This window comes from Lonchura striata, chromosome 19 (genome assembly GCF_050655825.1).
Source record: "Lonchura striata isolate lonStrDom1 chromosome 19, ASM5065582v1, whole genome shotgun sequence".
Lineage (NCBI taxonomy): Eukaryota > Metazoa > Chordata > Aves > Passeriformes > Estrildidae > Lonchura > Lonchura striata.
Window position 1 is genome coordinate 5,749,409 of NC_140721.1, and position 27,702 is coordinate 5,777,110.

Genomic DNA, 27,702 nt, shown 5'->3' on the forward strand with positions numbered 1-27,702 from the left:
ATCATAATTTCTTCCCACCGGCTTCGCCTGCATTTTACAATAGTCCCCATCCCTGGGTGTGTTTAACAAAGCCTGGATGTGGCACCGGGTGCCAGGGTTTAATTGAGGTGTTGGGGCTGGGTTGGACTCCGTGATCTTGAAGGTCTCTTCCAAGCCGGTGATTGTGTGATCTCAGCTCCCAAATCCTCCCTTCTCTCCCGAAAACAGCGTCCCTGCCCGGCTGATTTCATCCAGGAGAAGCTCCCGAGCGCTGCCGAGCGGAGCTGCCCGCGTCTCACCGAGCGAACCCCCCGCGCCCGGCCCGGAGCGGCTCCTCCCCTGCCCCGGGGCGGTCACACCTCTGCCGCCTTCTCTGCCAGCGAACAGCTGCCCTGCTCGGCTCCCATGTGTGCGAGCACCTCAAACAAACCCCCCGGCCTGCCTGACTCAGCTCTTTACCGGAGCTGCGAGATGCGGCTGCCGTGGCTCGCCGCCCGTGCGCGGGGCTGGTGCCGCTGACGGGCGCAGCCGATCCCTCCCGCGCGGCGCAGCGGAGCTTCCCAGCGGCGGCAGCGCCCGCGGCCGTTCCCTCTGTAAGTCAGCGGCACCGTGCTTTGCTCCCAAGGGGTTGGAGTTTGGCTCGCAGATCCCTAACGCAACGGGTTGTTTTTTTTCCAGCAGGGAAAATGAGGAGGATTTTGCGCCTGTGCTGCCCGGCACCGGCGTGGTGGTTGTTTTATAACAGCAGCGTGAATGAATGATGCAATCGGGCACGGGGGGAGCAGCAGCGTTTTGGCAGGACAGGCAAAGAGGGGATTGGAGAGTTGGGAGGTGGATGTCAACATCCAACAGGTTCCTTCTGCCGTTTTTCACCTGCTTTTCGCGAGGTGCTTAAATGAGTTCGCTGTGAGGCACTGCTGTGCAGATAATCGTGTGGAGCTGCGAGCAGCTCATCTCCTTGACTTGCAGACAGCTTTGTGCCACTGCCTTGACAAACTGAGCAGGAGGTTAAAGAAAAGCCTAAACCTAAATAGAAAACCCAGGTGATTTAACAAAAACCTTATAAAATGAAGAAAACCCAGGAAATCAAGGACTGACTCTCCTTATTCTCACCCTGTAAACCACAGAAAGTTATGTGTGGATGGGTTGAACTTCTAAAACTTATATAAAACATAAACACAATTTGCTTAAATATAACTAATCTGCTTAAATGTATCAGCTTTCCTCTAAAGCTTTCAAAACGTTGCTAATTCTGAGGATGAAAGCTCAGCACAGAAAAGCTGTGCCACTGTGTTATTCCCATTTTACAGACACAGGACTAGGAACAATGAGGATTAAATGGTTTGTTTAAACTCATACCATGGAAACACTCCTGGGAATGTTCTTAGAAGCTGTAGGAGGAAAAGGCCCTGAAAAAAGTTTCAAGAACTATTTTCTCCAAATCCTTTGCTCTGAGCAGCAGTTTCCCTTCAAGGCAAAAGAAACAGTTTAATGTGGTTGAACTTCTGCTAATGTTCGGTACAATGTTAAATGGGGAAGTGAATCAGAAATTGTTTGCAAACAAGGATATTCCTGAGTGCTGGATAACATTTCATTAAGATTCACTTAATCTTCATTTTTAACAGCAATTAAATGTGATCATCATGCAAAGTAGCAGCGTGGCAGCACTTCTGAAAGCTGAAATATGACAACAAGGGAGGTCTAGTCACAATGAGGGGTTTGAAATCTCATCAAAACCTTGCAGCCCCAGAACACCTGCAGTTCTGAGCACCACTTAGTGCTTCCACTTGCATTACATGTGGATACAGAGGATGGGGCAGTTTTTTCCCTGTGAGGCAAGTGCCCTTCTTTGAAGGGACAGCAAACAGAGAATATTTCAGTTGTTTTCCTTTCCCATGTGCTCTTACATAATTCCCCTGTTTGTGACTCCACCCTGTCTATTATGAAAGAGAATTATTTCTTGTGAAAATGTTTTTTTTTTTTTTTTTTTTTTTTGAAACAGCCTAATGAAACACTTCATAGTCTGGAGGCAAGGAGATCTCACAGGAATTCCACTCTTCCCTTGTAATTTCCTTTTTTCTCCATCTTTAACTCAAGTTTCACCCTACCTCTCTCACTCTTTTGTCTTCTTTAGCCACTTCTTTGCCCATTGTTCTTATCTTCCCCATATTCTTCTTTCCAGCTTTTTCCTGTGTTATTTTATATCAGACCTGTGGAAATGTTTGCTGCTTGGATGCTTTTCTGGCTAGGAATTAATTACCTACCTGAAATTCAGTGGTAGGAAGATCCGAGATTCCCTATCAGTGTTTTTCTTATGGAAACAGAACCCATTATTTGTGAGAATTTTCTTTTTTCTTCCCGCCTCATTAGAACATTTCCACTTTTAAGCAATCAGATGCTCTGTATTATGGAATAATTAATCTCTGCCACTTACACAGGCCTGGACCACTCTGGAATACAAAATTGCTTTTCCCTAACTGCAGCTGAGTGTTGTCCTTGGAAGGGTTTTACACAACTTTAATTCTTTTTGCTCTGATGTGCTACTGATGATTTTTGCAATTCTTCCCTTCCAGTTTGTCATTTTTAGATAACATAAACCACAGTTTGAAACCAGTTTCAAAGAGGAATAAAGCGAGGACAGGGTTAATTCCAACTATGACTCCACAATAATTCTTTCTTTGTGCATCAAAGTGCAAACTCCACCACAGCTTTCATGCTGTCATTGTCTGGACCATCCAGCAGGGAAAGGAGCATGGGAAATGTGGATGTCAGAGAGAAGCAAACGAGAACATTTCATCACTCCCAGCACACGTTTGGAGAGATAATGTTTTTCTGGGGTGGATTAAAGCCGTGCTTCAGGCCCAAATTCCAGCTTGTCACCGAGCAGGGCAGCCCCAGCTGAGGCAATGGTGGCTTTGCATCAGCAGGGTGACGCCAGTGTCACTGCTGCCCTGGGATGTTTCCCTGCAAGCACAAGCCCAGCTCTGCAGCCCAGAGAAAGTCAAGGCTAAAGCAAAATAAACGTGCAATTCATGTGTCACCTGCCCAGCCAGTGCCAAGCCTGACCTCAGAGCTGGCCTCTGGCCACCAAGCCTTACCTCAGAGCTGGGCGCTGGCAGAGGTATTGATGTCCATGGTCAATTCTCTTTTATATGCTGTGCTGATGGCTTATAACTATTTATTTTACATGTCTGCTGGAGTCTTTGTAGAAAAAGATAAAACCCCACATGGCCTGCGGCAAATAATCCTTTAGTCATGATTCTAAGGCTAGACTGGAGCTTCATGCACCAAAGGCAGAATTGTGCCAAGCTGCAGTTCAGAGGGGCTCTGTAAAAGCCCTTTTTTGGGATAGCTCCTCTAGTGCCACCACTCCCCTCAAAGGCAGCAGAATAAACCCCAAAAAGGTTTATTCTGAGGCCCTGTCTGAGGGCTGCCTGTGCCTCTCATGTCACTCCTTGTCTCTGTCCCTTGCCAGTTGCCATCTCCTGTTTGTCAGGCAGGATCTCTTGTGCAGACCCAGCTCCTGGCTGTTCACAACAGGTTTCACCACTCAGGCTGGGTGGTTCCTTCAGACACATTTCCACCTCCCAACCACCTCAAATAGATTGGAGAATTCTCTTTTATTCCATGCACAAGAGCAGATAAAAGAGGTGTGTGCTCTACATTTGTAGCGATGATGGGAATTTTTCATAAAGCCTTTTGTATCCCGATATTCATCAAGTCCTGGGAATAAACCCAAAGGTTCTGTTCCTGCTTTGACCATTAGTGAGAGGAAAACAAAAGATGAGAGGTTATAAATACATCTATAATTCCTAAGAATGTGCTGTTTGATGGAAAAGAACCTGCAACCCAGATCAATCATACAAGACAGGTCCTGAGAGATGCCTGAGAGATTAGAAGAAACAAAAACTTCTGAAAACAAAAAATTCTGATAAGTGAGATAAATAGGAAGGTGTTGTTTGTGTCTAAATTATAGATTAGTAAACATTAAAATCCACACTGAATTAATTCCCCTATGAAAGGATGAAGCACAAGCTGAACAGGGATGACTAAGAAGATACTTAACTCTTTAAGCTACTGATAGGCAGCAGTGCTCAACATATTGAAGTGGACAGATTGAACAGGGTAGAAAATAAACTTTTGTCAGGGACTGTTATAGAAAATGTGATGTCTTGATGGGTTGAATGAAGTTTCTCAAAGGCCAAAGGGTTAGATGGATTTATAAAAGGCTAATTCCCAATGTTAATGGTCCAATCTTTCATTAATGAGGATCTAAACCTTCCTGATTTAGGAACAACCACTCATTGACAGGTTTAGGATAGTTTGCAATCAATCCTGAGGGATTGCAGCAACTCCTGTGACACCCCAAGCTGGGGTAGAGATGAGAAACCAAGACGCCCGAGATGAAAGAGAGCCCTGCAACCCCACACAGCTCTTGGCAGCCTGGTGCCTCAGCCAACGCCAAGGATTACAACCTTGAACCCACGAATGGGCTGAGGCAGCAGGGAACAAATCAGCAGCAGCCCAGGGCTCCACGGCCCACCTGGAGCACGAGGTGACCATCAGTAGGCAGCAACAGCCGAGAGCAAATCAGCAGCTGAGCCAGACCTCCACCACCATTGCCCCCGGGATAAAAGCCCTGAGCCGCCTGCGCTCGGCCCTTCTCGCCCGAGCAGCAGCACCAATGGCTCAGGAAACAGTGCACCACTCCCACTCAGAGAAAGATTTCATCTTGTCCCCTCACAGTAAGAAGGCTCCCAAAAGGATGGCGTCCCTGATGGAGCTGAAGGAGATCTTCCGCAGCGCCAACGCCGTGTGCTTCGACGTGGACAGCACCGTCATCAGGGAGGAGGGCATCGACGAGCTGGCCAAGTTCTGTGGGGTTGGGGACGCCGTGGCAGAGATGTAAGTGTGGCTGGGGGAGCTCCCACAGGGCAGGCAAAGTGAGCTGAGATCCTGGATTTGTCCTACACTGTCCTTTGGTTCTGCTGTAGATGATGGCAGTTTGTAAAGGGGTCGGGGTAGCAAGTGGGATTAATGCAGGATGAAGTGATTTGTTCTGGGAATTGTGAGGCCACCCAACAAAACTATCCTGGAATAAATTCTCTAGTGGTAATTCTGTGGGATTAATGCAGGATGAAGTGATTTGTTCTGGGAATTGTGAGGCCACCCAACAAAACTATCCTGGAATAAATTCTCTAGTGGTAATTCTGTGGGATTAATGCAGGATGAAGTGACTTGGTTTGGGAATTGTGTGGCCACCCAACAAAACTATCCTGGAATAAATTCTCTAGTGGTAATTCTGTGGGATTAATGCAGGATGAAGTGATTTGTTCTGGTAATTGTGATGCCACCCAACAAAACTATCCTGGAATAAATTCTCTAGTGGTAATTCTGTGGGATTAATGCAGGATGAAGTGACTTGGTTTGGGAATTGTATGGCCACCCAACAAAACCATCCTGGAATAAATTCTCTAGTGGTAATTGTGATAGACTAAGAGCAGCCCTCATCATTAAACCTGGCTGAACATTACCAAACCCTGTTCTGAACGAGGAACCCTTACCATGAGATGGAGGAGAGGGGACAGCACTCCCAACCCATTGCTGAGGCTGAGACTGGGAAGCAGCACCAGCTGAAGCTTTTAGCAAAAGCTCTGTTAGATTCAGCTCAGGAATATGGTCCCAGCAGGGCATCACAGAGGGAATTGAGCCATTTTCCTTTGCTCCACTGGTTCTCCCATCCATGGAGATCTCCTAGCCACCAATCTTTGGGCTCAACATAACCTCTCTTACCTGGTTCCTTGTCGTTCCTCCTTAATGCTCTGTTGTTGGGAGAAGCCCCAGCTGGTGAAATGTCCCTGATTTGATTTTTTTGGCTGTCCCTCAGGACCCGCAGAGCCATGGGTGGCACTGTGACATTCAAGGCAGCTCTCACAGCACGGTTAGGTCTCATCAGGCCCTCCTATGAACAAGTGCAGAAATTAATATCTGACAACCCACCTCAGCTAACTCCAGGAATAAGGTAAGAAGAATTGAATTTTTTTTTTTTTTTGAGTATTCAGGAAGCAGATGGAATAAATAACCAAATTCTGTGCCATTAGTGGTGCTGTGAGGCCACAGAGCTGGTTTGTGCTGCCTTCCTGCTCCGTCTCCATGCTGGGTGTGCACAGAGCTTGGATCAGGAGCCTGACTCCATGGCTAATGGTTAAACATCCATGGAAAAAGAAAAGATTCTTAGATATTAACTGGCACCTTGGCTGCCAAGCTCAAACCCTGCCTTGAGGATTAAATGAAAATGGAAAAGAATCTGTTCAACCACTGTTTTTTCAGGGGTGATGGGACTGGGAGGAGATTTAATACCTCCTTAAATTTGGTCTATTCTGCAACTCTGTTACCTCTCTCTGACTCTGCTCAGTGCAGTCACACCCCTGGCTCAGTTTATTGGATCCATTGCTCAGAGCTACCCATTCTGAAGTCCCTAAAACCATTAAAATAAAAGCAAACACACATAAATATGTGTATTCATTCATCCTGAGGTTTGGAATGAACATGAACTATTTAAATGAAAAGCTCTGGGGACTTTTTTTTCCCTATTCAAATTGTTTCTATCAATTGAAAATAATTTCTTTAGCACAAAATCTGACCAAAACTTCAAGTCTAAAATATTTTTAACATATAAAAGGAGTTTTAGATGATCCTGTGCTTGCATTGTATCTTTTTTTTCTGTAGAAGACAGCTAGAGGTAACCACAAAGAGAACATTGTTTCCTTGTTCAGGATCACATGATTTTCCTTTTCATTCCTTCCTTTTCTTCCTCCTTTTCAGTCCTCCTCTTTTTTCCTCCTTTTCATTCCTTCCCTTTCTTCCTCCTTTTCTGGGTCCTGCTTTAAGCCTCTGCTTTTTTTTTTTTTTCAGTGTTCAGTGTTTCTGCTGTTCCTCCACCCCTTCCCCTGCTCCCCTTGCTCCAGGCTGATCTTCTGCCTCCAGAGCCAAATCCTCAAAACTCTGCACTGCCTTCAAGTCCTGCTGGCATGAACTGGGGTCACAAACTTTTTTTTTTGATTCCTTTCTCTAGCTGGTGCCCTCTTCTAAAGATGGCATCGATGTCCAGCATCTGCTGAACCAACTTTGAGCTAGAAAACTTTTGCACTTTGCACTTTTCAGCCCATTTAGCATTTTGGAGCAGCGGTTTTATCTCATTCCCTGCATTTTGCTGCATTCCAGATTCATTTTCTTGCTGTTGTTTCACTTCAGAAAAGAAATTTTGAACTGGATCTGCTCTCACTTGTTCAAGGGAACTAATGTGAAAGTGAAAACAGTTTTAGGGAGTGCTTGGTTTTGAGGAATGAAATGATGGTTTTGTCAGGTGTGTGCACAGAGAGAGGGAAAAGCTTTGGGCAGCAGAGGTGGATGGAGCTGGGAAGCAGCACACACCCAAACTAAGCTGGACTAGCACAAAGCCTGGCTTAGCAAGGATTTATTTGCCCTTTGTGCTGTCTCTCCTCAGGGAGCTGGTGAGCAGACTCCACCAACGAGGGGTTCAGGTGTTCTTGGTCTCGGGGGGCTTCCAGAGCATTGTGGAACACGTGGCCCTGCAGCTGAACATCCCCACAGCAAACGTCTTTGCCAACAGGCTCAAATTTTACTTCAACGGTGAGAGCCCCTCCAACCTCCCCTCTCTGCTCATTAATGGCACCTTTCTGCTTCCACCTCTCAGATACTGGGCTGCAGGCACTGTCCTGTTACCAATCCAGCTGATTCCATGGAGGAAAATTAACAAAACCTTACCAAAAACCAGCTCAGGGCATGCTCAGTGTAAGAAATAGAGCTGCAGTTACTTTTTAATTGCAAGCTGTGCCAAAGGTAAAACTTATTACAGCTGCTGAGAGCAGAGTTTCATTTTCTCCTCTCAAGTTAGAGTCCATGGCCTGAGCTGCCCTCACAACCCTCCCTTTCAGGGGCTTTGGGGCACTGGAGCAGAGCTGCTCTGGATTTGAAGCTGGAGTGCCCCCAGAGCTGTAGGTACAGAGGTTGTTCTTACTCAGGCTTTCCTACTCAGTCTCTGCATCATCCTGGGGTGTTCACACCAGAGCGCCTGGGATTGGCAGCACTGCCCACACAGGTTTCTGATTTTCTCTGAAAATGTCTCTATTTTCCTTTGAAAATCCGCCCCCCCCCCCCCCCCGAAGACTTGGGTGAAATCCAGTCTAAATTTACCTTGGAATTATTGATTTGGGATGCTGTGCTGTGAGTTTTACAGGACTGCATGCAATGAAGTCAAGACCACAGGCAGAGATCTTAATTTCCAAGAAAATATCTGTATTTCCAACTTGTCCTTCCATTGTTTTCTAGGAGAATATGCAGGATTTGATGAAACACAACCAACAGCTGAATCAGGGGGGAAGGGGAAAGTTATCACTCATCTGAAAGAACAGTTCCACTTCAAGAAAGTGGTCATGATTGGAGATGGAGCTACAGACATGGAAGCCTGCCCTCCTGGAGTGAGTATTACAGAAATCCTGAATTCCTTCTCAGCAAATCCTTGGGGCAAAAACAAGAGTGAGGTTTGGATTCTTTAATAAAAAATTTACCAGCAAGACAAATTTTATAAATGCTCATGTACCAGCCTATCCCCACACAAAAGTCCCCCAGTACCCCAAAACTGCTCAGGATTTGTTTGATGCTTCCCACCTCAAGGCAAAAAAAAAAAAAAAAAAAAAAAAGAAAAAAAAAGAAAAACTGCAGTGGAAATTTTAAACTTTCACTGCAGGGGGTTTTGTGAGATGTAGAAATGATGATTGCCCTGGTTAATGATTGAGGATAGGGTTAAAGTTTGCTTTTGGTATCTCTCAGCTGAGGCAAGCAGAGGTAAGATAAACAGGAGAGGGGTAATTGTGGGATGCTGGTGTATGAGCCAATGTTTGCTTGCTCTTGAATGGAATTGCATCACATTTACATCAGATTCTCAGGAAAATCTCACATCTGAACAATCTGGAAGCTACAAGGCACTGAGAAAAACCCCAATAACCAAAATGCTGCAGAATTAATTGTTCATAAATCTGAAAAATGAACATGCAAAGGAAAACAGGATTTTAAAACACAATCTTAAAAGCAAACTTAATTACTGAGAACTCTGTTCCTTCCATGCAATAATCCATGTGCCCATTCCTTGTGTTTTTCCAGGATTGCTTCATTGGATTTGGAGGCAATGTAGTCAGAAAACAAGTAAAGGAGAAAGCAAAGTGGTACATCACCCACTTTGATGAATTGCTAAAAGAGCTGGAAGAGCGATAAATCCTCGTGTAAAATAATCTATTTAACACCTGTAAATCCATTATACAATGCCATTAAACATTTATTTGTTTGCAAACTTGTGGGCTGGAGTTTTTAATGATTCTGGGGGTCGGGGACCTTCCACTTTGGCACCGTGCTACTCAAATAGGTTGGAATGAAAATGGTTAAAGTTTTTTATAAAGCTTTCCTATGGTGGAAGAAATAAATTATTTACTTCCAAGGGAAGACCAAACATAGAAAATAAAAAGTTAAAAATACCTTAAGGGGTTATCTCCTGGTCTATATTGCACATCTGTTTCATCAGTAATGCCTCTACTTATTTTGGGTAACAAAAAAAAAGGACAAGGCCAAAAAACAAGAACTTTGCCTAATCAATATAATAACAGTAATAATTATAATAATAATAATTATTATAATAATAATGTAATTCAGGCTGCAGTTTGGCAAGAACCTTTCACTGTGCAGAATCTCAGCAGCAGCTCATCAGTGAACAGGTGGAAAACATCACTAAATATCTTTGATTTCATTAAAATTATGAGTACAGAGAACTTGTGGTGTCATCTATTACTCAACATCAGTTACTCAACAGGAGCTGCATGGAAATCTGAGATCCAATGTTCATCCCTGGCCAAGAAACACTTTCAGGTGAAGGACAGAGTGGTTCCCATCCTTCATCAAAATATTCCAATCAAATTCCAAACTGCTGATTTTGGAAAGTGGTCCCAGTGTTTGTGGAATGTTTTATTCATTTGCCAACCCACCCCCAGCAGCTGTAATGAGATGGGAGTGAATTCATCAACCTTGAAAGGAAATTCTGGGAAATTTCAGTCCCTTCCTCTGCCTCCAGTGTGGATAAACCACCCCTAAACTCTGCCAGAGTTAAGCCTGACCTGTTCTAAGAACTCCTCTGAGCTGCAGCTGATGGATCCTGGTTTTTTAAGGAGTTTCTTTAGTGTCTGATCCAAGAGAACACTCCTGGTAAATGCTGACAACTCTCCCGAGTGTTTTTCACATCGTGGGACTTTTATGTCCCTGACTTGTAAGAATCTCACCTGTGAGGATGTAAAAAGCTTTATCAATGTTAAAATACAACACACCTGCCCCTTCCTTCAATCCCCACAACACACAGCAGAAAGATGGGTAAATATGACATGATTTAATATAAAAACATTTAATATCTGCTGAGGTTTTTATCTTCTAAGTGCCTACAAAGAGCCCCAATATTTTTCCAGAAATTGAAGTGTGGCAATTCTCCTTCACCCCACCACAATTTCTGGCTGGAACAGAAACAAGTGATGTCCCTACCATCCAAAATTTCACATTGTCTCATAATAATCACTGCTTTTCACAATTAGCACTGAATTTCCTTGATTTATGATGATTAAACCAAGGTGCCACATGACAGCTGCTGTTCAATTGTTAAAGCATCACCAACAAATAAATCCTGGTTCTGTTCATTCTGTGAGGAGGAGATGGGGGACACAGGAGTTACCCCAGCCCAGAGTGAGGGCTGCAGCTCTCAGTGATGCTGTCAAATGTTTTTGCCTTGAGGTTACAACAGCATTTAAATAGTAGAGAAGAGTTAAAAGAAAACAAATTCAGAACCAAACTTGTGATGGTTTTTGGAGCAAGGCAGACACGTGAGAGCCCCAGAGGATCTGCAGAGGCTTCAGCAAACCCCACAAAAGCCAAGCAGACAATGGCTGGCAGTGCTCCCCACAACTTCTGGGAGTAAAATTCTTTGAAATTGTTCCTGAGGAAAGTCCCAGCCAGCTCCCAGGGCAGCTCCTGGACAATCCTGCTTCTGTTCAGGCAAGGCTGCACGAGCAGGGCACCTCTGACGAGTTTCTGCTCCCACTTTTCCTCTGTGCAATCCCACAGTTAGGAGTTCAGGAGTTTGTTTGCTGTTTTTTATGGAATGAAAAGGCCACAAAGGAAATAAATCTGCCACGGAGCTGGAGCTGCAGGCACTGGGACATGGCTCAGGGCTCTGCAGTTCCCCCAGTGCCCCAGGCAGGAGCCCTGCAGGGATGTTAACATTCACAGCAGGAGCTGCTGCCAGTCGGGGCACTATGGAAACGTGGGGCTGTGCCAGGGATTTCACAACAGCTCTTTAGGTCACTCTGGCTTGGGGAAAAAAAAATAAAATGCCTCCCTCCCCTTCCACTGGGCAAATATCGAGGCTGACCTCTAGCCCAGGAGGCAGCAGGAGCATTGCTGAGCTCAGGGAGAGCTCAGCTGTTTTGCCTGTGAAATAGTGGAAAATTCCCAGCAGGGAATGGAGCAGGGGGAGGAAAGTTTCAGTGACACAGATTTGCCCAGACACATCCCAGCACAGAGGGGCAAAGTCTGGGGGAGCAGCACAGGTCACACAGGGAGGAGCTGGGCTCCAGGTGGGTGTTTTGACCACCAGCCTTCATAAAAAGGCTTTAAATGTGATTATTCAGTGAGGCAGAGTTGTTTTAAATTATGTATTTGCATGAGGGGCAGTTTGCAGCCTTCTCCAGGACAATTAAACCTGAGTTTTAATGGTGTCATTGCAGTGGAACGAGCTGAGATTTGCCAGAGGCCCTTCCAGGAACTGCTCCCCCACTTCTCAACCTTTGGGAAGTGACTTCAGTTCTGAACTGCAGCAGTTGTGCTGTAAGAAATGCTGAGGGATTGCTCACCTAAGGAAAACTTGAACTCAGCCATAGAATCAAGAGGGAAAATCCCAAGAGTGTTCACAGAACCAGGGAAAACCAAGCTCAGGCAAAGGGAGGCCAAGGGAAGATTTGGAATACTCATTTCCATTGGAGTTTACACTGTTATCTGTAAGGAAAATAACAGGAACTGCTTTAGCTGCAGGTAAAATATCAGGTTTTATCTGTTTTATCTGTCCCTGAGGGCAGCCAGAACAAGCAGGAAGCTCAGAATGAGGGGAGGCTCATCCATAACACATCTGGGCAGGGGGAATTCAGAAATCCAGGGGGAATTCAGATGCTGGGAGTGGGTGAGGGACTCCACAGTGATGTCACCCCACAGGACACCCAGTTACTCCTCTGATCCCTTATCCAGGCAAAACTTTGTGGTCTTTGGACAACAAGAGCTGTGCCAGGCAGAATTTAATTCCTGGTGAAGGTAAAAAACATGGATTGCATCGAACACAAAAATCCTGTAGCTCCAAAAATGTTTTTTGCTGTTTGTCTCTGGCTGAGATTGCTGGGTAGGAGTTACAAGGACAATTTTCCAGGGAAAAGAAATCTGGGAAGATGCTGGGAGAGACAAAAAGGACTGGAAGGTGATATTGGCATCCCTTTTTTCTTTCTGCAGCTGAAGAGTAGCCCCAAAGTCTGGGGAAATGGCAGCCCCAGGTGATATCAGTGCTCAGGGCTGATTTCCAAGGAGGATCAGCTCAAATGATTTCCTTGGCCCACTGAGCAACTTCAAGCTGATACAGCACAGAATGTGACTCAGTAAAATCCCACCATCACTTGGCAACAAGAGGAAAATATAAAACCAGACAAGAACCAGATCAAATATTGACTTTGTTCAAGGGGAAATTCAAGGGGGGGCATGAGAGCAGTGTATTTCATGTAAGTAGGAAAGAGAGCACACCTGAAAAATGAAGCATAATTTGTGGAAAAAATTCAACAGGAAAAGTGTTTTGTACTTATCACCACAGCATTCAGAGCCTCTAGAACACTCAGCAGAATGGGATGTGATGGAGAGATTATAAATTCACTTTGGAGAAGGACAGCAGAAAATAGGAAATGCTGCTCCCTACCCAGAGAAGTGATATGGGTAAATTAAGCTGAAATATTCTGAATTTTCCATACTAAACACTGCAAGAGGAGAGAAAACACAAGTGGTGTAATACATAGGAGATATGCCAGCAAAAAGTGAAAATTAAAAGGTTTTTATTGACTGATATGTTCTTCCTGAAAACTTCTTGAAATGTACAAACTGGACATTCAGAACTGATTTGTACATTCAGTATGTTACACTGATTCTTGGAGCCACTTGAGAGAGAGAGAGAGAATATTAATGTCACTTACAGGATGTTCACATCGTTGCAGACACCAAAAAGTGTGAATACATTCTAGCCTAAAAGTGAAACCAAAACAGAACTGGACACCATGGTACACAGAAATGCCAACCCCAGCTTCACACACCAACCCAGCCACGGGAACTGCAGCCCCTCTCCGAGTCTGAACCAGCACTGCTTATTAAATTCAACCCCTTTTCCCAGATTTTGGAGCTGTTTGGGGAGGGAAATGCTTTGGAGTGGATTGATTCCCTGCAGGGTGTTCAGGCAGTGTCTGTGGGGGAAACGTGGCTCACCCTGCGTGGGATTCATTCCTGGGGGAGGTTCCACACAAAAGTGTGCTCAGAGACCCTGCAATGCCCCTTGCTATCCAAAATCCATCCCCTGCCACACAGGATTATCCCAAATTAATGACTGCCTGCTTGGAAATGGAGCTTTGCTGATTTCAGGCCTGCTCCACCAGCCAGGGGTGATTTCACAGCAACCCCAGAGCTGCTCGTTTCACAATTGGAAATGAAATTCTCATTTCTCCAGAGCTTCTCATTTCACTCCCACGTTTGTTTTGGAGAGCTGCAGTCATTAAATGCTCACAGCAATGCTGTTCCTGAGCTCTGGGCAGTGCCTGTGGAGCAGGAGATTTCAAATCCTGTAGGTCACACATTCCCTGGGGACCTGGCCCACAGATTTGGACTTGTTTTCAATTCACCAACCTTTTAATCACAGTCTTCTTCGTTTTTTTTTTTTCCCCCTAAGAGCAGAAGGTCGTGGGTTCTGAAGAAAAGAGGTCTCTTTTATAAGCTCAATACAGTACTTTTATATTTCAGACTATGATATACAGTGTATACCATAAATTAAGACAAAAACTTGTCACTTCATCTATGTAGGCACAAGAAAATCAGTGACTTTACTGAAGTGGAGAAATCTTCAAGGGTATCATGATTCTGGACTCCATCTCCTGAATAAGGGGCACTGAAAAAAATGGAGAGAGGTTTTAATTTCACTGACAGAGTTCAGCACATTCAGTAATCACCCCTCTATATGGTGGTTGTGGGAAAAAATTACTTTAATATCATCTCTCTGCTCGTTTGAAGACAAATATTTCCATTCTTTTCACCAAAATGGAAGTGATCCCACATTTTTGTGGTGTAACTTCCTTTGAAATGTGGCCTATGGAACCCAAATCTGACATGCTTGGCACACCTCTGGGAGTTTTGTTGTGACAGCTTTCTTTGATCTCAAAGCTCTCCTGGCTTTTTGTTCCAAAGTCTAAATTCCCTTTTCCCAGCAATGCATTTAACAAGGCTCCTGTATTTCATTAAATACTCAAAGTAATCATTTAATATAAAGGTAAATTTCACCCCTGGTTCCCTAAATCTTTTACAAGCATTTACATAAATCTGTTCTTCCACATTCCACAGAAATGCTGCTATAAAATTCAGTATTAATGCAGTAAATTTTTAGCACTTGGGCAACTTTTCCATGTACAACCAGCTGCAAAATTCACTTTACAGCTCAGTGCAATGTCCCTCTGCTCCTTTACAGGATAAAAACTGACACAGACACACATTTGCCCCTGAGATACAAAACTTTTTCCCCCAGTGGGATGTGCTGAGGAGCAGAGAGGGTGGCACAGCCCAAAGTCTGCCCCCAGCATTCCAGAGAAGTTAATGGGTTACCTGTGTAATAAACCAGTTCATCCCAGCCAGGTTTGTGCCACGCTGCATTCCTTATATCTTCCCTGGTTTGCAGGTCTTTGTAAGCTGGGAAAACAAGCACAAAGTGACTCCTTTCCCTTCTGCACAGGAAGAAATCCCTTAAAAGAATGCCAAGGAGGAATTAGGAGGCTGGGAACAGCAGGAAGGAAAAAAATCAGGAGTTCTCTGCCAGAAAGAAAAGCTCCCAGAGCAGCACAAACAGAAGGAGCTGGAGAAGACAGAAAATACCTGGGCACAGGTAAGATAATGCAGGGGCACAGCTCTACATGAAGGCTGCCAGATTGCTGAAAGATAAAATTCTGGATTGTTGGGATATGAATTAAAAACTGGGTCATTCCTAACAAATTATTGTTTTTCAAGTTGAAAAACACTAAGGTGTTTATGAATATCAATGTATAGAGAGAGGTAAAACACCTCCATGCAGGAATGGAAATAAATGCCTGACTTTCCTTTCTGCAGGTGTGGGGGATTTGAGGCTTGAAATGAAATTGTAAAAAAAAAGATTCAGCATGAGCTGGGACAGCAGGGTCATGGCTGTGGGACTGAGAGCAAACACTGAGCTCCTAATGAGAAAGAGACAGCAGAAACTGTGGGAGAAACAGAACAAACCAGGAAATGTTCATTTCTTGTTTGGTGAAGAACAAATTTGCTTACACACAAGTTAAAAAAAATCAGCAAAATAAGAAATTTAAAAAATTGGGGAAAAAAAAATTACCCCGACTTTTAAGACATTTCCTTTGCCTTTTGTAAAAATATTTCCTCCTGGGCAAAGTGACTGGGTTGGCTGAGTGGGAGAAGAGAGCAGGGAAGAGGAATTTACCCCAGAGGTGATGGACCATGTAGAGTTGTCCAATCTGGGAGAAAAATCCCCCAACTGCTTCATTGCTGTCCTGTCGGAACCGAATCGCACGAGCCCTGCAGGGGAGCACAGAGACATCAGAGCCTGCACAGCTGGGCAGGAAATCAGGGAAAATGGGGAAAAAAACATTGGAAAATGGGAAAAAAACAGAGTGGAAGGGAAGCTGGAATGTTAAACTGAATTTATTGTGCACTTCAGTAATTAGAAGTAAGAAAAAAAGCTGCATTATGCTTGTTTTCAGCACTAAGTAATTAAGATTTACCTCTGTGTCTTGTTAGGATGCATTAAAATTGGAGGATACATTTTGACTAAATTTTGGATTAATAATTTTTCAGCCAAATGCAGGATAAAAATAATTGCTGGCACAGTGTAAAGTAGCCTTTTATAGCTGATTTTATAACTAAATCCTTACGTTTCAGTCATGTCAGCTTTGCCATATTAATATTCCACAGATTTTGTAGTAGTGGAATACCACTTTTTATTCATGCAGATCTTTGCATAAATTAAGGTAAATATTTCTCTTGTTGTATCTTATAAAACAGATTTTCTAGCAGTAGAGATGTGCCTATTTTATAAAAAAAAAAAAAACTAAATTTAATTGTTCGAATGACTGTAACTGAAAAAATTGTATCAATGATGAGTCTGGAAATCTAAGTCCTCACCTTTGTCCAAATAATTGAAAATACTCCAAACTGTTTAACTATCAACCACTAGAATTGCAAGGACAGCGAGTGCAAATTGAAATAAGCTTACACTGGTTAAAAATAAGACAAAACCACATGCAAATAATCAATAGAAAACTGTCTGAAATACTGCTAACCCATATATTAAACTACAAATGTGCTGCTCAGCAGCTTTTCAAGAAGCAACTTGACTTTGAAAGCTCAAAGAGCCAAAATTTCAGCTGAAAGTGGTTTGGGAAAGATGAACCAAGTGTCCCAGAAGAAGTGCCACTCTTCCCAAGCAGCTTTCTGCTGAAAATCCAGGGTTTTTGCAGCAAACTAAAAGGGTTTTGGGAAGCAAAGCCAAACCACAGAGGGTTGTTTGTGCACAAAATTCCTTTTTTTTCCCCTCAGAGGGTCACAGGATTGTCTGACCAGGGGTGCAAGTGCAGCAGCAGCCCCTTAACAGGGAGGTTTTGGTGGCTTTGGTGCCACCCTGGCACCTCCTGTCCTGCTTTTTCTATACCTGCACCTCTCAACCAGGGCTGAAGGCAACACTTACCTTAATTAATTAACACTTACCAGTAATTGCCCCATTCAATCATTGTTCCAGGCTGCAGAAACAAAACACGCTGTTAAAGCTGCAGTTTAAAAGAAAATATTATACATTTTTCACACCCTTTCTGCATGGAAAGCACCCTGTGTTAACACAATCCCTTCCTGTGAGTGATAAGAATATTAAAATAATCTCTAATTGCTCTGTTTACCACCTCTTAGTCATCTCTGAAGCATCCCTCAAAGCAACCACAGGGTTTCAGCCCTGCAGATTATCAGGATCTTGTTGGAGCCTGCCTTCACCTCAGACCCCACACTCTGAGAGTCAGCTTGGATAAAAAAACAGATTTTTCAGATAAGCTCTGTTTGCCATAAAAACCTACCAAAGGTTTTAGGACAGCAGAGAGCTTCAAAAATCAGAAAGAAATCAAATTTGGACTTACTCTGAGTTGGTAGGATCTCAGTTCATAAATGTTAGGGCCATCTCTGGGAACAGGTTCATTCCAGAAGCTGAACTCCAGCAGGAGCTGGTTCTTCCTGGAGAGGAGCATGTTACCCCTCTCCTTACGGAATTCTGTGAATTCCTAAAAAATAACACAGCAAATGGGTCAAATTCTGCAACAACAAACAGCAGGACACCAGATGTGGCTTTGATTGGGGTTTTTTTAATGTTATCAGGCTTGTGGGACAGCGAAATCCCGAAAGGAATATGAATTCTCCCTGGTGAATCTGAGAATTCCAAGGATTTACAGGTGAATTATTCAGGAATGAAATGTGAGTGTGACAATAAATCCTTTCTCAAAGAGGTTTCTGGGCTTGTACAGGAAGGGAATGAGACACTTTGCTATTTAAATCTGTTTTTTTTATTTGCTCTGCCCATTCTTTGCTCGCTTCTGAGTAACAAAATCAGCATTTTTTACCTTATTTTGACGAAGTTTGCTCATGACCTCATTGAGAGCTGGGTAACCTCCTTCATATCTCCACAAATGAACTGAAAGAGAGAAAATTTCAGTGTTTTCAGGGATGTCCCAGACCAGTGGTAAATCTTATGCAAAAATCACACTATAAAATGCTCTTCACACTACAAAATTACACAAAAATAGAAACCAGGCAGCAGGTTTGAAAATAGCTTTTCATTAATAAAAGCACTACACATTGGATTATTTTAGGGATAATGGAATCATCTGCTTTTTGAAAGGGGTTCTCTTGGAAAATTTTGCAATTTACTCTGAGGGTAATAGGGGAATTTCTGAAAGGACTTTTTGCTGCCATGCTAGTAAGATGTGATGACTTGTCATGACTGTTATTGAAATTAAGATTCAGCTGAAGAGGATGACTTAGTTCCAAAAACGTGCTTTGTACCAATTTCATCTAAGAGCAGTAGAGGGGCAGATTTTCAGTTCAGTAAATTACTCCAGCACACAAGCAAGACACTTTCTGTAGGACATGAAAAACGATGCAAATGTTATTTCTGAGCTCAACATGAATAAAAGCAGAAGAAAACTGAACATTTGCTGGGATTTCTCCTATAAAAACAATTCCAGTTTTTCAAAGCATTCACTCTTTAATAAATCAGAATAAACCCCTTTAATAAATCATAGAAAGATGTATTTACAAGCATTTAGTATGGAAAGGCAGTAGTTTCACCTCACAGAAAAATAAAATCTATTTTCTGCCCTCTTAAGCAGCTCTGTGCCTTTTCCACAGGCTGATGGGAGGCACTTCCCTGGGAGAGCAGATTTCTCCTCCTGCTCCTGCTGCTTCACCCCCAGGGCAGACTTGATGGATCCACCTGATATTAACCCAGCACTGAACAAATCAAACCCCACTGGAATCTGCTTTATTCCAGTGTTGCAAGAACATTTCTAAGGCAGGCTGGGGATGCAATGACAGATCCAGCCTGTGTTCATCTGTTCCAAAAGCAGCCACTGGGATTTGCCTGAGGAATTCCCATTTCAATTGTCCTCATTCCCCAATTCCCCTTCAACTTCCAGGGCTGTTCTCAAACATTGTTTGGTTCATCTGCTGTTAATTCTCTGCATTTGTTCAGTGTCAATACTGCCATATGTTGGCAGTGCAGGGAGAATTGATGTGTGCAGGAGTTTATTTTTTAATTAGGAAGCCACAGCACCAAGCCTGGCACAGCTCTCACAGAACCTCTATGGATTTGGATCTGTGGCTTCCCATTCCTTCCAATTCCCAGGGAATTTCTCAGGTTTTCTCTCCACACCGGGCTCTTTGCAGTTACCTCTGTAGCAGCTCTTCAATCATGTCTAGCTCCAGTTTGTTTTCATAGTTAGGCAGTATCCTTGTATGAACATGAACAGAAAGGTTTTTACTTTCCCCCAGTAAAGTTTAATGTTAAGTTTACAATGCAGATGGCTTGGAATGATTTGCAATTCATTATCATTCATATTCATCAATTACAGCCTGAAAGGCTGAACAAAGCTTTTATACTGCTCAAGGAGGGACAAACTCTTGGCTTTGCAAGAGTCACCCAGAAGTATTCAGGAGCTGTGCCCACAGGATTGTATTTTACAAATATATCCCCAAAACCTGTTAATTTTACCAACCATCACCACCTGGAAAACACAAAAATACACCAACAACGAGACAAAACGGAAGGAATGAAGGCTCTGCTGTCCAACAAAAGCAAGCAGTGCACATTTAAGACAGCTAAGGAGTGATGCACACACTCCCCTCACTGCACACAGGGGGTTTGGGTGTCAGCAGAGATGATTTAAAAAGAAGAAACCTGCCAAGCACATGGGTTTACATTGTACTTCTATCTCCTACCAGCCTGATCTTGCTCTCCGTACCACGTGTTCCAAGTCCCCACCAGAGCACAAGGGTAGTGTTTTTCTTCATGAATCTTTGGCAGCACCTCTTGACTTGAAAACAAGGAACACACAGACACTGGGTTGCATTGCCTTCAGGGAGGCCACAGTTGATAAATGTATAACACAGCATCATGCTAGGAACATTCACAAGTTTATTTTGCAGAGGAGAAAGCTGAAATAGCAAATTCTGCTATGCAGGGGGAAGGTGGCTACACCCCCATGGAGAATTAAGGTGAGTGTCACCATTTTTTTAGAAATCTATAACAAAGATCTATAACATTTCTGTAATATATAACATTTACTGCATCTTTGGATGCAGTAAATTAGGTGTATCTAAATAATTATGTCTGTCTAAAAGGTTATCCAACACATCAGGAAAACAAATATCAGGATTCCTCACTGAAAACTCAGCCTACATGAGTGATTTGTTTGAGACAAAGCTTTTCTTTGCTTGGGGAAAAGCTTTTCTTTGCTTGGGGAAAAGCTCCCCTCAAGGGGGGAGAACTCAGAAATATGAAAGCACACTCTTCTAAACCAGTTACAACTGCTGAGCTGAATGAATAAAAATAATTTGGTAAATGAAATAATGGCTGTAGCTCACAGGATTGCTTTTTGATTTCAGAAAGTGCTCTTACTTTGAGGCAACTCACCCACTAATGAACAGTGGGACTGCCTTAAAAATACCTCCCATACAAAATTTCTGTCTGACTCTTCCCAGGATTTCTAACACTCTTTCAGACTTTAGAAGTGGCCTATATTAACATGAGGAAATTTAAGTTTTGCTGATTGCTGACTCAGTCAAGACAGCTTTCCCTGCACTGTGCCTTGATGAATAAGTCAATTAGTCTGGTTGAACTCTGCCTTTTCTATTTTTCCCTGAATAATTACCCTTCTTCCTCAGTTTGGCTCACAGGCAATGAATCTCTGCACAGTATCAAGGAATAAAAAGTAGGCTGGGCTGGGGCTGGGAATCATTGGAGATGAGTTTTCCTCTGGTTTCTGCCACTGACTTTCCAGACAACCTTGAGCAAATCTCATTACCAATTTGTACCTCGACATTTTCTCACTAGCCAGTGTAAATAATATGATAAAATGACTCTCCAAGGATATTGTCAAGGATGTTTCACCACCAGTTCATTTTTGCAAAGCAGAATGAGATCCTGGAAAGGCAGCTTTGAAGAGGAATGGGAAATTATTGCATAATTCTACCATGTATTGTTGAAAATTAAAGAAAAAATGCCCACTGAACACCTTCTAAAAAAAGCTGTCCCTAATTCTTCAGAAGGGCTCCTTAACCACAGTGATTCATGAAATATTCTTGTAATTGTCTTCATTACATTATTTATTAATACCTGGTGATGATGATGACTAATTCTCATTTTTATTTGATACAGAATTAACCTGTTCATTTTTCTTCTTCAGGGAGAGGCAGGAGGGAAATTCAGAGAGGCTTAATTTTGTTTATTACTTTATTCAAGTTGTCTCCTTGCCTGAAATACTTCAATTTGCTTTGGAAAGAATCAATCTAACTACAGATATTTCATCTGACTGCTGTCAGCAGTTTCTTTCTTTGCTGTTTGTCTCTTTCCTTGAAAACAGAAATCTCTGCTCTCACTCAACACTCAGGCAGCTCATGAAATATTGCAGAGAAGTGATTCCCCGTCTTGCATAACTGGACATGTTTATATTCAGCTTTTAAACAGCAAGCTGGCTGAATGCTAATTGTCCTTTACTGTGTATCTATTTTTTAAACAACAACAAAAAAAGCTAAAAATACCTCAATTGAATGTTATTCTAGTGGCTTTTTATGCTTCTATAGCAGGGAAATCAGCTCTGGGTTATCCAGCCCAACACAGAGGTGACAGATGAGCTGTGCTGCCACCCAGGAACAACTGAGGACATGAACTGGGAGCTGGGACTTCCTCCCCTCCCTCCAGCCCAGCTGCTGTGCTCACACTTCAAAGTTGGTTGCAGAGAGGTGTTATTATGCTGAGAAGGTTTTTATTGTCAGTGAGAAAAGCACTGCTGGGTGCCAGGCTCACTCCAGCCCCAAATTTAAACACACAGTTCTTTCAGGGCTCCAGAGGGGTGGATTGTGGAGGCAGAAAAGGAGTAATATTTCTGCAGTTTTACTCTTAAAGCAGTCAATTTCAAATGTGAGTAATTCCTACGTGTTCTAAAGCTGTAACTTTTTGGGAAAGCTGTCCCAGAACTGCTCCCTCTGGAGGGAATCACCCCAGTGCAGAGACCCCCATGCAAGATTTGTGTAACTCCTTGGGAGCAGCTCAGAACAGGCCTTGTGCAGAGGGATATAAATGAGCTGAGAGGAAATCAACCCCTGGGTTTCTAACATCTGAGTTTTATTTAGCAGTGATCTCTCTTTGCTTCCAGTGTGCAGACAAAACCCATCCTCAACCTGGCAGCTGCAGTGGGAATGGCAACATTCCACCTTTCCCTGCAGGGATCAGGAACTTTAAGACCACTCAGGGAAGGGGGAGAGCTGCTTCAGCAAATGTCACCAAAGCTCTCACGACAGGAATCATCCTCAACTGCAGCTCAGGAAATGGCAATGCCAAGAGGGAGGTGGGGTGAACTGACTACAGGACTTTTTGCTCTTTTATAGCATCTATTTAATACCAAATCGTAAAAAAGCAGAATTTTTGTCACCTCCCCTCTACATAACTATGACAACAGGAATCATCCTCAACTGCAGCTCAGGAAATGGCAACGCCGAGAGGGAGGTGGGGTGAACTGACTACAGGACTTTTTGCTTTTTCATAGGATCTATTTAATACCAAATGCTAAAAAAGCAGATTTTTTGTCACCTCCCCTCTACATCACTATGATGTCTGCCAAATCAACATGCCTAAAAGGTGAAAAGAGAGCTCCCCCACTTACCAGAGCTTGTTGTAGGCCTCTAGACATTCAGGTTTGACATTGTGAACTGCAACAACAACAACAAGAGGGCGGTGAGGCGGGCAGGGGCAGAGGGAGGAGAGGTGCTGGGAGCACAGAGCCATCACTCACACTGCAGTTTGTACAGGCTGCTGGTCTCTCTTTTGGCCAGGAGGTTGGAGTGGGCGTCTTTCCTGGGATCCACCTTGCGCACGAAGAGGGATTTTAACCAGCTGTCCTCGCGGGCGCTGCGGGCAGAGCAGCCCAGCCCCCTGCAGGGAACAAGGACAGCCCTGAGCCCGGCGTGGCCACCAGGCAGGCAGGGCAGGTAGCCACAGAGCTGCCCTTGGCACACACTAATGGCAAAAAACAGAGCTGTGGCTGTGACAGCACTCAGCAATGGAGTCTTGAAGGGAAAGTCAAGCTTGTTTTTTACTAAAATTCTTTCCAGGTATTCATAAAAATTGTGATTGCAATGGATTTCTTTAAGACTACTTAAGACTAAGACCACTTAAAATAATAATAATGACTCGTTGAGGTCTCAGGGAAGAGCCTTCAATATACTGGTTAGTGATCAATGTGGCAGGTTTATTTAGTAACTGAGTGCAACTGGAAAAGCACAATCAGAAATTAGCACAACGTCCACTTGCACACTGCTGGAACTTCCCAGTCTCTCCCAGTGAAGTGGATCACTGAGATTTATAATTTCACTTGACATTATTATATTATATAAATTACATATAGATATTATTATATTTTCTCCCTAGACAGTATAAATTAACATTTCACAGACAGTTATCCACTGCTGGATTATTCTCTTTTTTGACCCAGAGACAGGGCAACTGAGAGGTGTTGTAAAAACTTTTATTCTATTTTCTGTCTCATGTGAAGAGACAGAAATGTTGAGACAGAAAGAGACAGACAATATGTTATGTTATAACATGATGTTATAATTAATTATATAATTGTAATATATTATAATATATAATTAATTATAACATGTTATAATTCATGCCATCACAATAAGAAGCTATTTTTAAATCACAATACATTATAAGCCTAATTACATTATAATTACATATAATATAAATATTATAAAATAATTATTACAAGTTTCCTGCCCTATCAGCTTTTGCCACACCATGCTGTAGATTAAAGCCAATAATCTAAAATTACCCCCCATGGGTCCCACTACAATGCATTTTTCATAGTTCTATTTCTTTGAAGTATCCAGACTTATTTGCAAGGCCATCCTTTGAAACTTGTTTCTAGTTCCCTTTTTTTCTCAACAATGTCTGTTCTATTTCATGGCATTTCTAAGTCAGCATTTCTTATCTCCAAGTTTGCATATGGATGCACACTATGAAAGCCTTCTGCCAGGCTTTGAGAATTCTCTACAAATCCATTTCCCACATTTCCCCTTCTCTCTTGAACAGAAAAAACTTCTCTGATGGCCTTGTTCATCATTTGCTGTGCACAGTGAAGCACACAAGGTGCTAACACTGTCACTGTAACAATTAATGTATATAAAATCTTCCATCAAACTTTAAAAATTCTCTACAAACCCTATTCCCACAACCCACATTATCCATGGTTATTCCCTGTGCAATGGCTGCTTCTCCTGCCTATTTATCCTCTTTTTTAACCCATTGTTTTTGCCCAGGGCTGGGTCTGGCCTGGTGTAAAGAGTCAGGAGTGAAAAAGAGCAAAAAACGTGCAGAAGGAAAGCTGCACAGTGTAAAAGGGAAAGGAAGTGCCATATGTTCCTGTGCTCCTTAAAGACAGCTCTACAAAAGGGAAATGTCTTTCAAGAGGAAAAATAGCATGAAATACTGATTTGGGAAAGAGGATGAGATTGCAGCAACACACAGGGACACAGAGCCAGGCTCTCTGTACAACATCCACATTTCCCCTGCCTCCAAACATAACATTTTCACTGTCTTTTCTTATCCAATCTTTGTCCAGCTTCTCCAAGTACACTTTCAAAATAGTGGCACCTCCCTTTACATCACAGCACACAGACTGTGGTTTTTTAAGTGATGTGTTAAAGGAATTATTCCTTTTTCCCAGAGACCAGGACAAGGAATCTGATGCATTTAACTGATCCTCTACAATGTCTGACAAGCTCAAAAGGTTTTGCTTCTTTCTCTTCCTTCAATTTGCCTTTTTTTGACAGCCTCATAGTAGCCACAGTGAAGAAAATTAATTCTGTCACAAGCTTCTCCTGAAATACTAAAATATTAAATGTGACATTTGTAGCACATATATTTATTTCTAAGGTGGAAATCTCAGCCATCAACTTTTCACCCCTAACTACTGACTTGTGGATCCAGAGGACAGCTGGACCTCCAGGCCAAAGCTTTCTACCAGGAAAAGAAAACAGGGAAAGAAAATCTCAATTTCCTTTGGGAAAATATCCCCTAGGACACACCTGTATTGCACAAAAGCATTTTTTACAACAATCCACCTTTTAATCCCAGTGTCAGAAAAGAACATAATGACCTGGTTCTGCCCATGGAAGCAGGCTGGAGGAGAGGGAAAGTATTGCACAGCAGAGAAACAACCACCACAGCTGAGATGACCTTCAGCACAAAGAAATGATGTTTAAATCTTGGTGTGTTTATTGAAAATGGTGCCTGCCCTGCTCTGGGCACACACACAAACATGAGGCTGTGCTAAATTCCTGAGGGCAGGCATTTGAAGGGCAGTCCATGATAAGGCTGCTGCTGGAGTGGAGCTTTCTCTGAGCTCAGAGAACCCCACCTCAGAAATTCAAGTTTTGTTTGAAAAGGCTCCCTCAAATTAAGCCCTCCCTGGCTCCAGGAGGCAGAAGTCAAACCCTGCAATACTCAGACCTGTAAACTCTCATTTTAAACCATTCCCTCCCCTTTATTAAACAAAGTTAGCAAGGTAATATTTAGAAAACTCATCTACAAGGATCATTGGTTGCAGCAAACTTTGAAGAGGAAAAAGAACTCCATCAGCAGCAGAAGTAAGCTGGAGCTACAGGGATTAACTCTGAAAAGCAAATTTCTTTGCTGTTAGGAGAATCTCATGACTTGAATGTTAAACTGCACTGAAAACTGGAGGTATGGTTAATTTTCAAAACAATGACATGAGTAATACTTTACATGTATGGAAAAATCTTTTCCCCAGCAGCTGTAAAGCTCCTCATGAGCACAAATCACAACTAAATATACACCTCACACACTGCACCCAAACTGAGATTCAATGGCCTGACTTTTAATCAATATCCTAAAAATACCACTGAACCAAGAAGCCCTGAATTGATCACTGATTCAATTTTTGGGGCAATCTGTACCCAAAATTAGCTCTGGAGGAGCAGGGACTGAATTCAGGTCTTTCAACAGCTGTGAGCATCAACTTGTCTTTGAGAACTTGTCATCAAGTTCTCAAGCTGCAAATATTAACTGTGGGCCTTGCTTTCCTGCTGCAAAGGTTGGGCTCTGAACACAAAAGGCTAACACTGAATTGCTTGTTTAGATTAGAGTAAAAATATCACGGAAAACACCTTTTTAGCACAAAACATAACCTGGGTGGGACACACCAGGTTAAGTATTTAGATTTTGTAGTAACCCAAATCTACCTGGAAGAGTAAGAAAACCAACTTTTCTATCTTTGACAGCTTTTGATCTGTGGTCTAAACAAAGTTTATTTGCAACTAAAATATGCAAAAATCATGCAGGTAAAACCTCACAACACATTCCCTGAACAGCTGCTTGCAGGGATGCTTGTTCTAGAGCTTGAAGCGGCAGCTTCAAGGAAAGGGAGGAAAAACTGTGTAGATCCATCCCAGCTTGGGAATTCCTGTGTTTCCATCACCCTGTGCCTGCTTCCTACACCTGGGAGGTGCCCCCAGGAGCTGTGTGCGTGTATGAATGCACCTCGGGCACCCTCGCACACAGAAATACAAATCTCTGCACACCAAAACCTGCGGGATGTGCCTCTCTGTGTGCCCTAGCACCGGGAGAAGGGTGCAGAGCCCAGCTCCCACGGAAACACCAGCCGTGGCTGTGAACGGTGAAGGCAGGAAGACGTCGGGATGTGCAGCCACGCAAACCCTGGGCAAGCAGGGATTTGGGGCCGTGCCCGCTGACAGGAGCCGCTGCCGGCCGTGCACCCTGTTGCTCGGAGGAGTTGGAGGGGCAGCGCGGTGCGAGCATCCCGGTGTCTAACACGGGCGCAGCGGTGCGCAGGCGGCGGGGCACCCCGGAGCCGCGGCGCGCCCGCTCCGCGCGGGGGTGGCCGTGAGGGGAAAGGCTCCGGGCGCCCCCCGAGCCCGGGCTCCGGCGGCCATCCTCCCACCCAGGGGCGGACTCGGGGAGGGAAGGAAGGGGCCGGCCTTGCGGCCCGTGACCTTGAGGGACGCCCCGCCGCTCGCACCGCCCGCCCCAGGCCCGGCCGCTGCCCCGCCGGCGGGGCGCCATTTCCAGCCTGGCAAGGGGACGCTGCGCGCGGCGGGGCGCAAGGCGGCTCGGGCGGCGCCGGCTCTTGCCGTGCAGCTTCCCCCGGCGGCCCCGTCCCGCCCGCCTCGCCCCCCTCAGGGCTCACCTGAGGGCAGGCCCGGTGCCGGGCTGCAGGCGCGGCAGGGCGGGCGCTCCCGCCAGGCTCCCCCGCAGCAGCACTCGCGCCGCCATCTTGCTCCCGCCGCCTCCCTCCTGGGCCGGGGGCTGCGGCCACGCCCCCTGGCGGGCAGCGCCGCCCGCGCATGCGCGGCCCCGCGACCCCCTCACGGCCCCTCAGCTGAGGGGGGACCCCGGCCCCGCCTTGGGGGGACCCAGTCGGGTTTAGGGGACCCTGCCCAGCTTTGGGGACCGCTACTCAGATATAGGGGAACCAGTTCTGGTTTTGGGGT

The 27,702-nt window shown here is 44.0% G+C and overlaps 2 protein-coding genes and 1 long non-coding RNA gene across 5 annotated transcripts; 2 read left to right on the top strand and 1 right to left on the bottom strand.

Annotated features, from left to right (window-relative positions):
• The first annotated feature begins 207 nt into the window (after window positions 1–207).
• PSPH (phosphoserine phosphatase) lies at window positions 208–9,349 on the top strand. Of its 2 annotated transcripts, XM_085557465.1 has the most exons (6): window positions 208–572; window positions 4,726–4,884; window positions 5,867–6,001; window positions 7,487–7,632; window positions 8,332–8,480; window positions 9,163–9,349. In XM_085557465.1, exons 2-6 carry the CDS (start codon window positions 4,745–4,747, stop codon window positions 9,271–9,273), a joined length of 681 nt encoding a protein of 226 aa, XP_085413591.1. In that variant the 5' UTR covers window positions 208–572; window positions 4,726–4,744; the 3' UTR covers window positions 9,274–9,349. The 2 variants fall into 2 exon arrangements, with proteins under 2 accessions (XP_085413591.1, XP_021406629.2); XM_021550954.4 differs by lacking the exon at window positions 208–572 and having other exon boundaries at window positions 4,567–4,884.
• A 3,806-nt stretch (window positions 9,350–13,155) lies between these two features.
• Window positions 13,156–27,512, bottom strand: NIPSNAP2 (nipsnap homolog 2). Of its 2 annotated transcripts, XR_014949571.1 has the most exons (11): window positions 27,399–27,512; window positions 22,959–23,098; window positions 22,830–22,875; window positions 19,888–19,982; window positions 18,012–18,082; window positions 17,535–17,675; window positions 17,119–17,150; window positions 15,836–15,930; window positions 14,977–15,060; window positions 14,011–14,269; window positions 13,156–13,274 (listed from the first exon to the last, which is right to left on the bottom strand). XR_014949571.1 is itself a non-coding variant. In XM_021550953.3 (10 exons), the coding sequence occupies exons 1-10, from the start codon at window positions 27,482–27,484 to the stop codon at window positions 14,205–14,207; spliced, it is 855 nt and encodes a 284-aa protein (XP_021406628.1). In that variant the 5' UTR covers window positions 27,485–27,512; the 3' UTR covers window positions 13,156–14,204. The 2 variants fall into 2 exon arrangements, 1 of the variants encoding a protein (XP_021406628.1); XM_021550953.3 differs by having other exon boundaries at window positions 13,156–14,269.
• On the top strand, window positions 15,127–17,896 carry LOC110482041 (uncharacterized). Its single transcript, XR_002467355.4, has 2 exons — window positions 15,127–15,253; window positions 17,770–17,896. It is a non-coding gene; the product is annotated as an uncharacterized LOC110482041 (long non-coding RNA).
• Window positions 27,513–27,702: the final 190 nt, after the last annotated feature.

Bases quoted from the DNA above. Each gene is read 5' to 3' on its own strand.
- PSPH (XM_021550954.4), top strand. From the start codon at position 4,664: ATGGCTCAGGAAACAGTGCACCACTCCCACTCAGAGAAAGATTTCATC. The intron at 4,885-5,866 runs GTAAGTGTGGCT...GCTGTCCCTCAG, and splicing joins GGGGACGCCGTGGCAGAGAT to GACCCGCAGAGCCATGGGTG. The intron at 8,481-9,162 runs GTGAGTATTACA...GTGTTTTTCCAG, and splicing joins TGGAAGCCTGCCCTCCTGGA to GATTGCTTCATTGGATTTGG.
- NIPSNAP2 (XM_021550953.3), bottom strand. From the start codon at position 27,484: ATGGCGGCGCGAGTGCTGCTGCGGGGGAGCCTGGCGGGAGCGCCCGCC. The intron at 23,099-27,398 runs GTGAGCCCTGAG...TGTTCCCTGCAG, and splicing joins GGCACCGGGCCTGCCCTCAG to GGGGCTGGGCTGCTCTGCCC. The intron at 17,676-18,011 runs GTAAAAAATGCT...GTTATTTTTTAG, and splicing joins GCAAACTTCGTCAAAATAAG to GAATTCACAGAATTCCGTAA.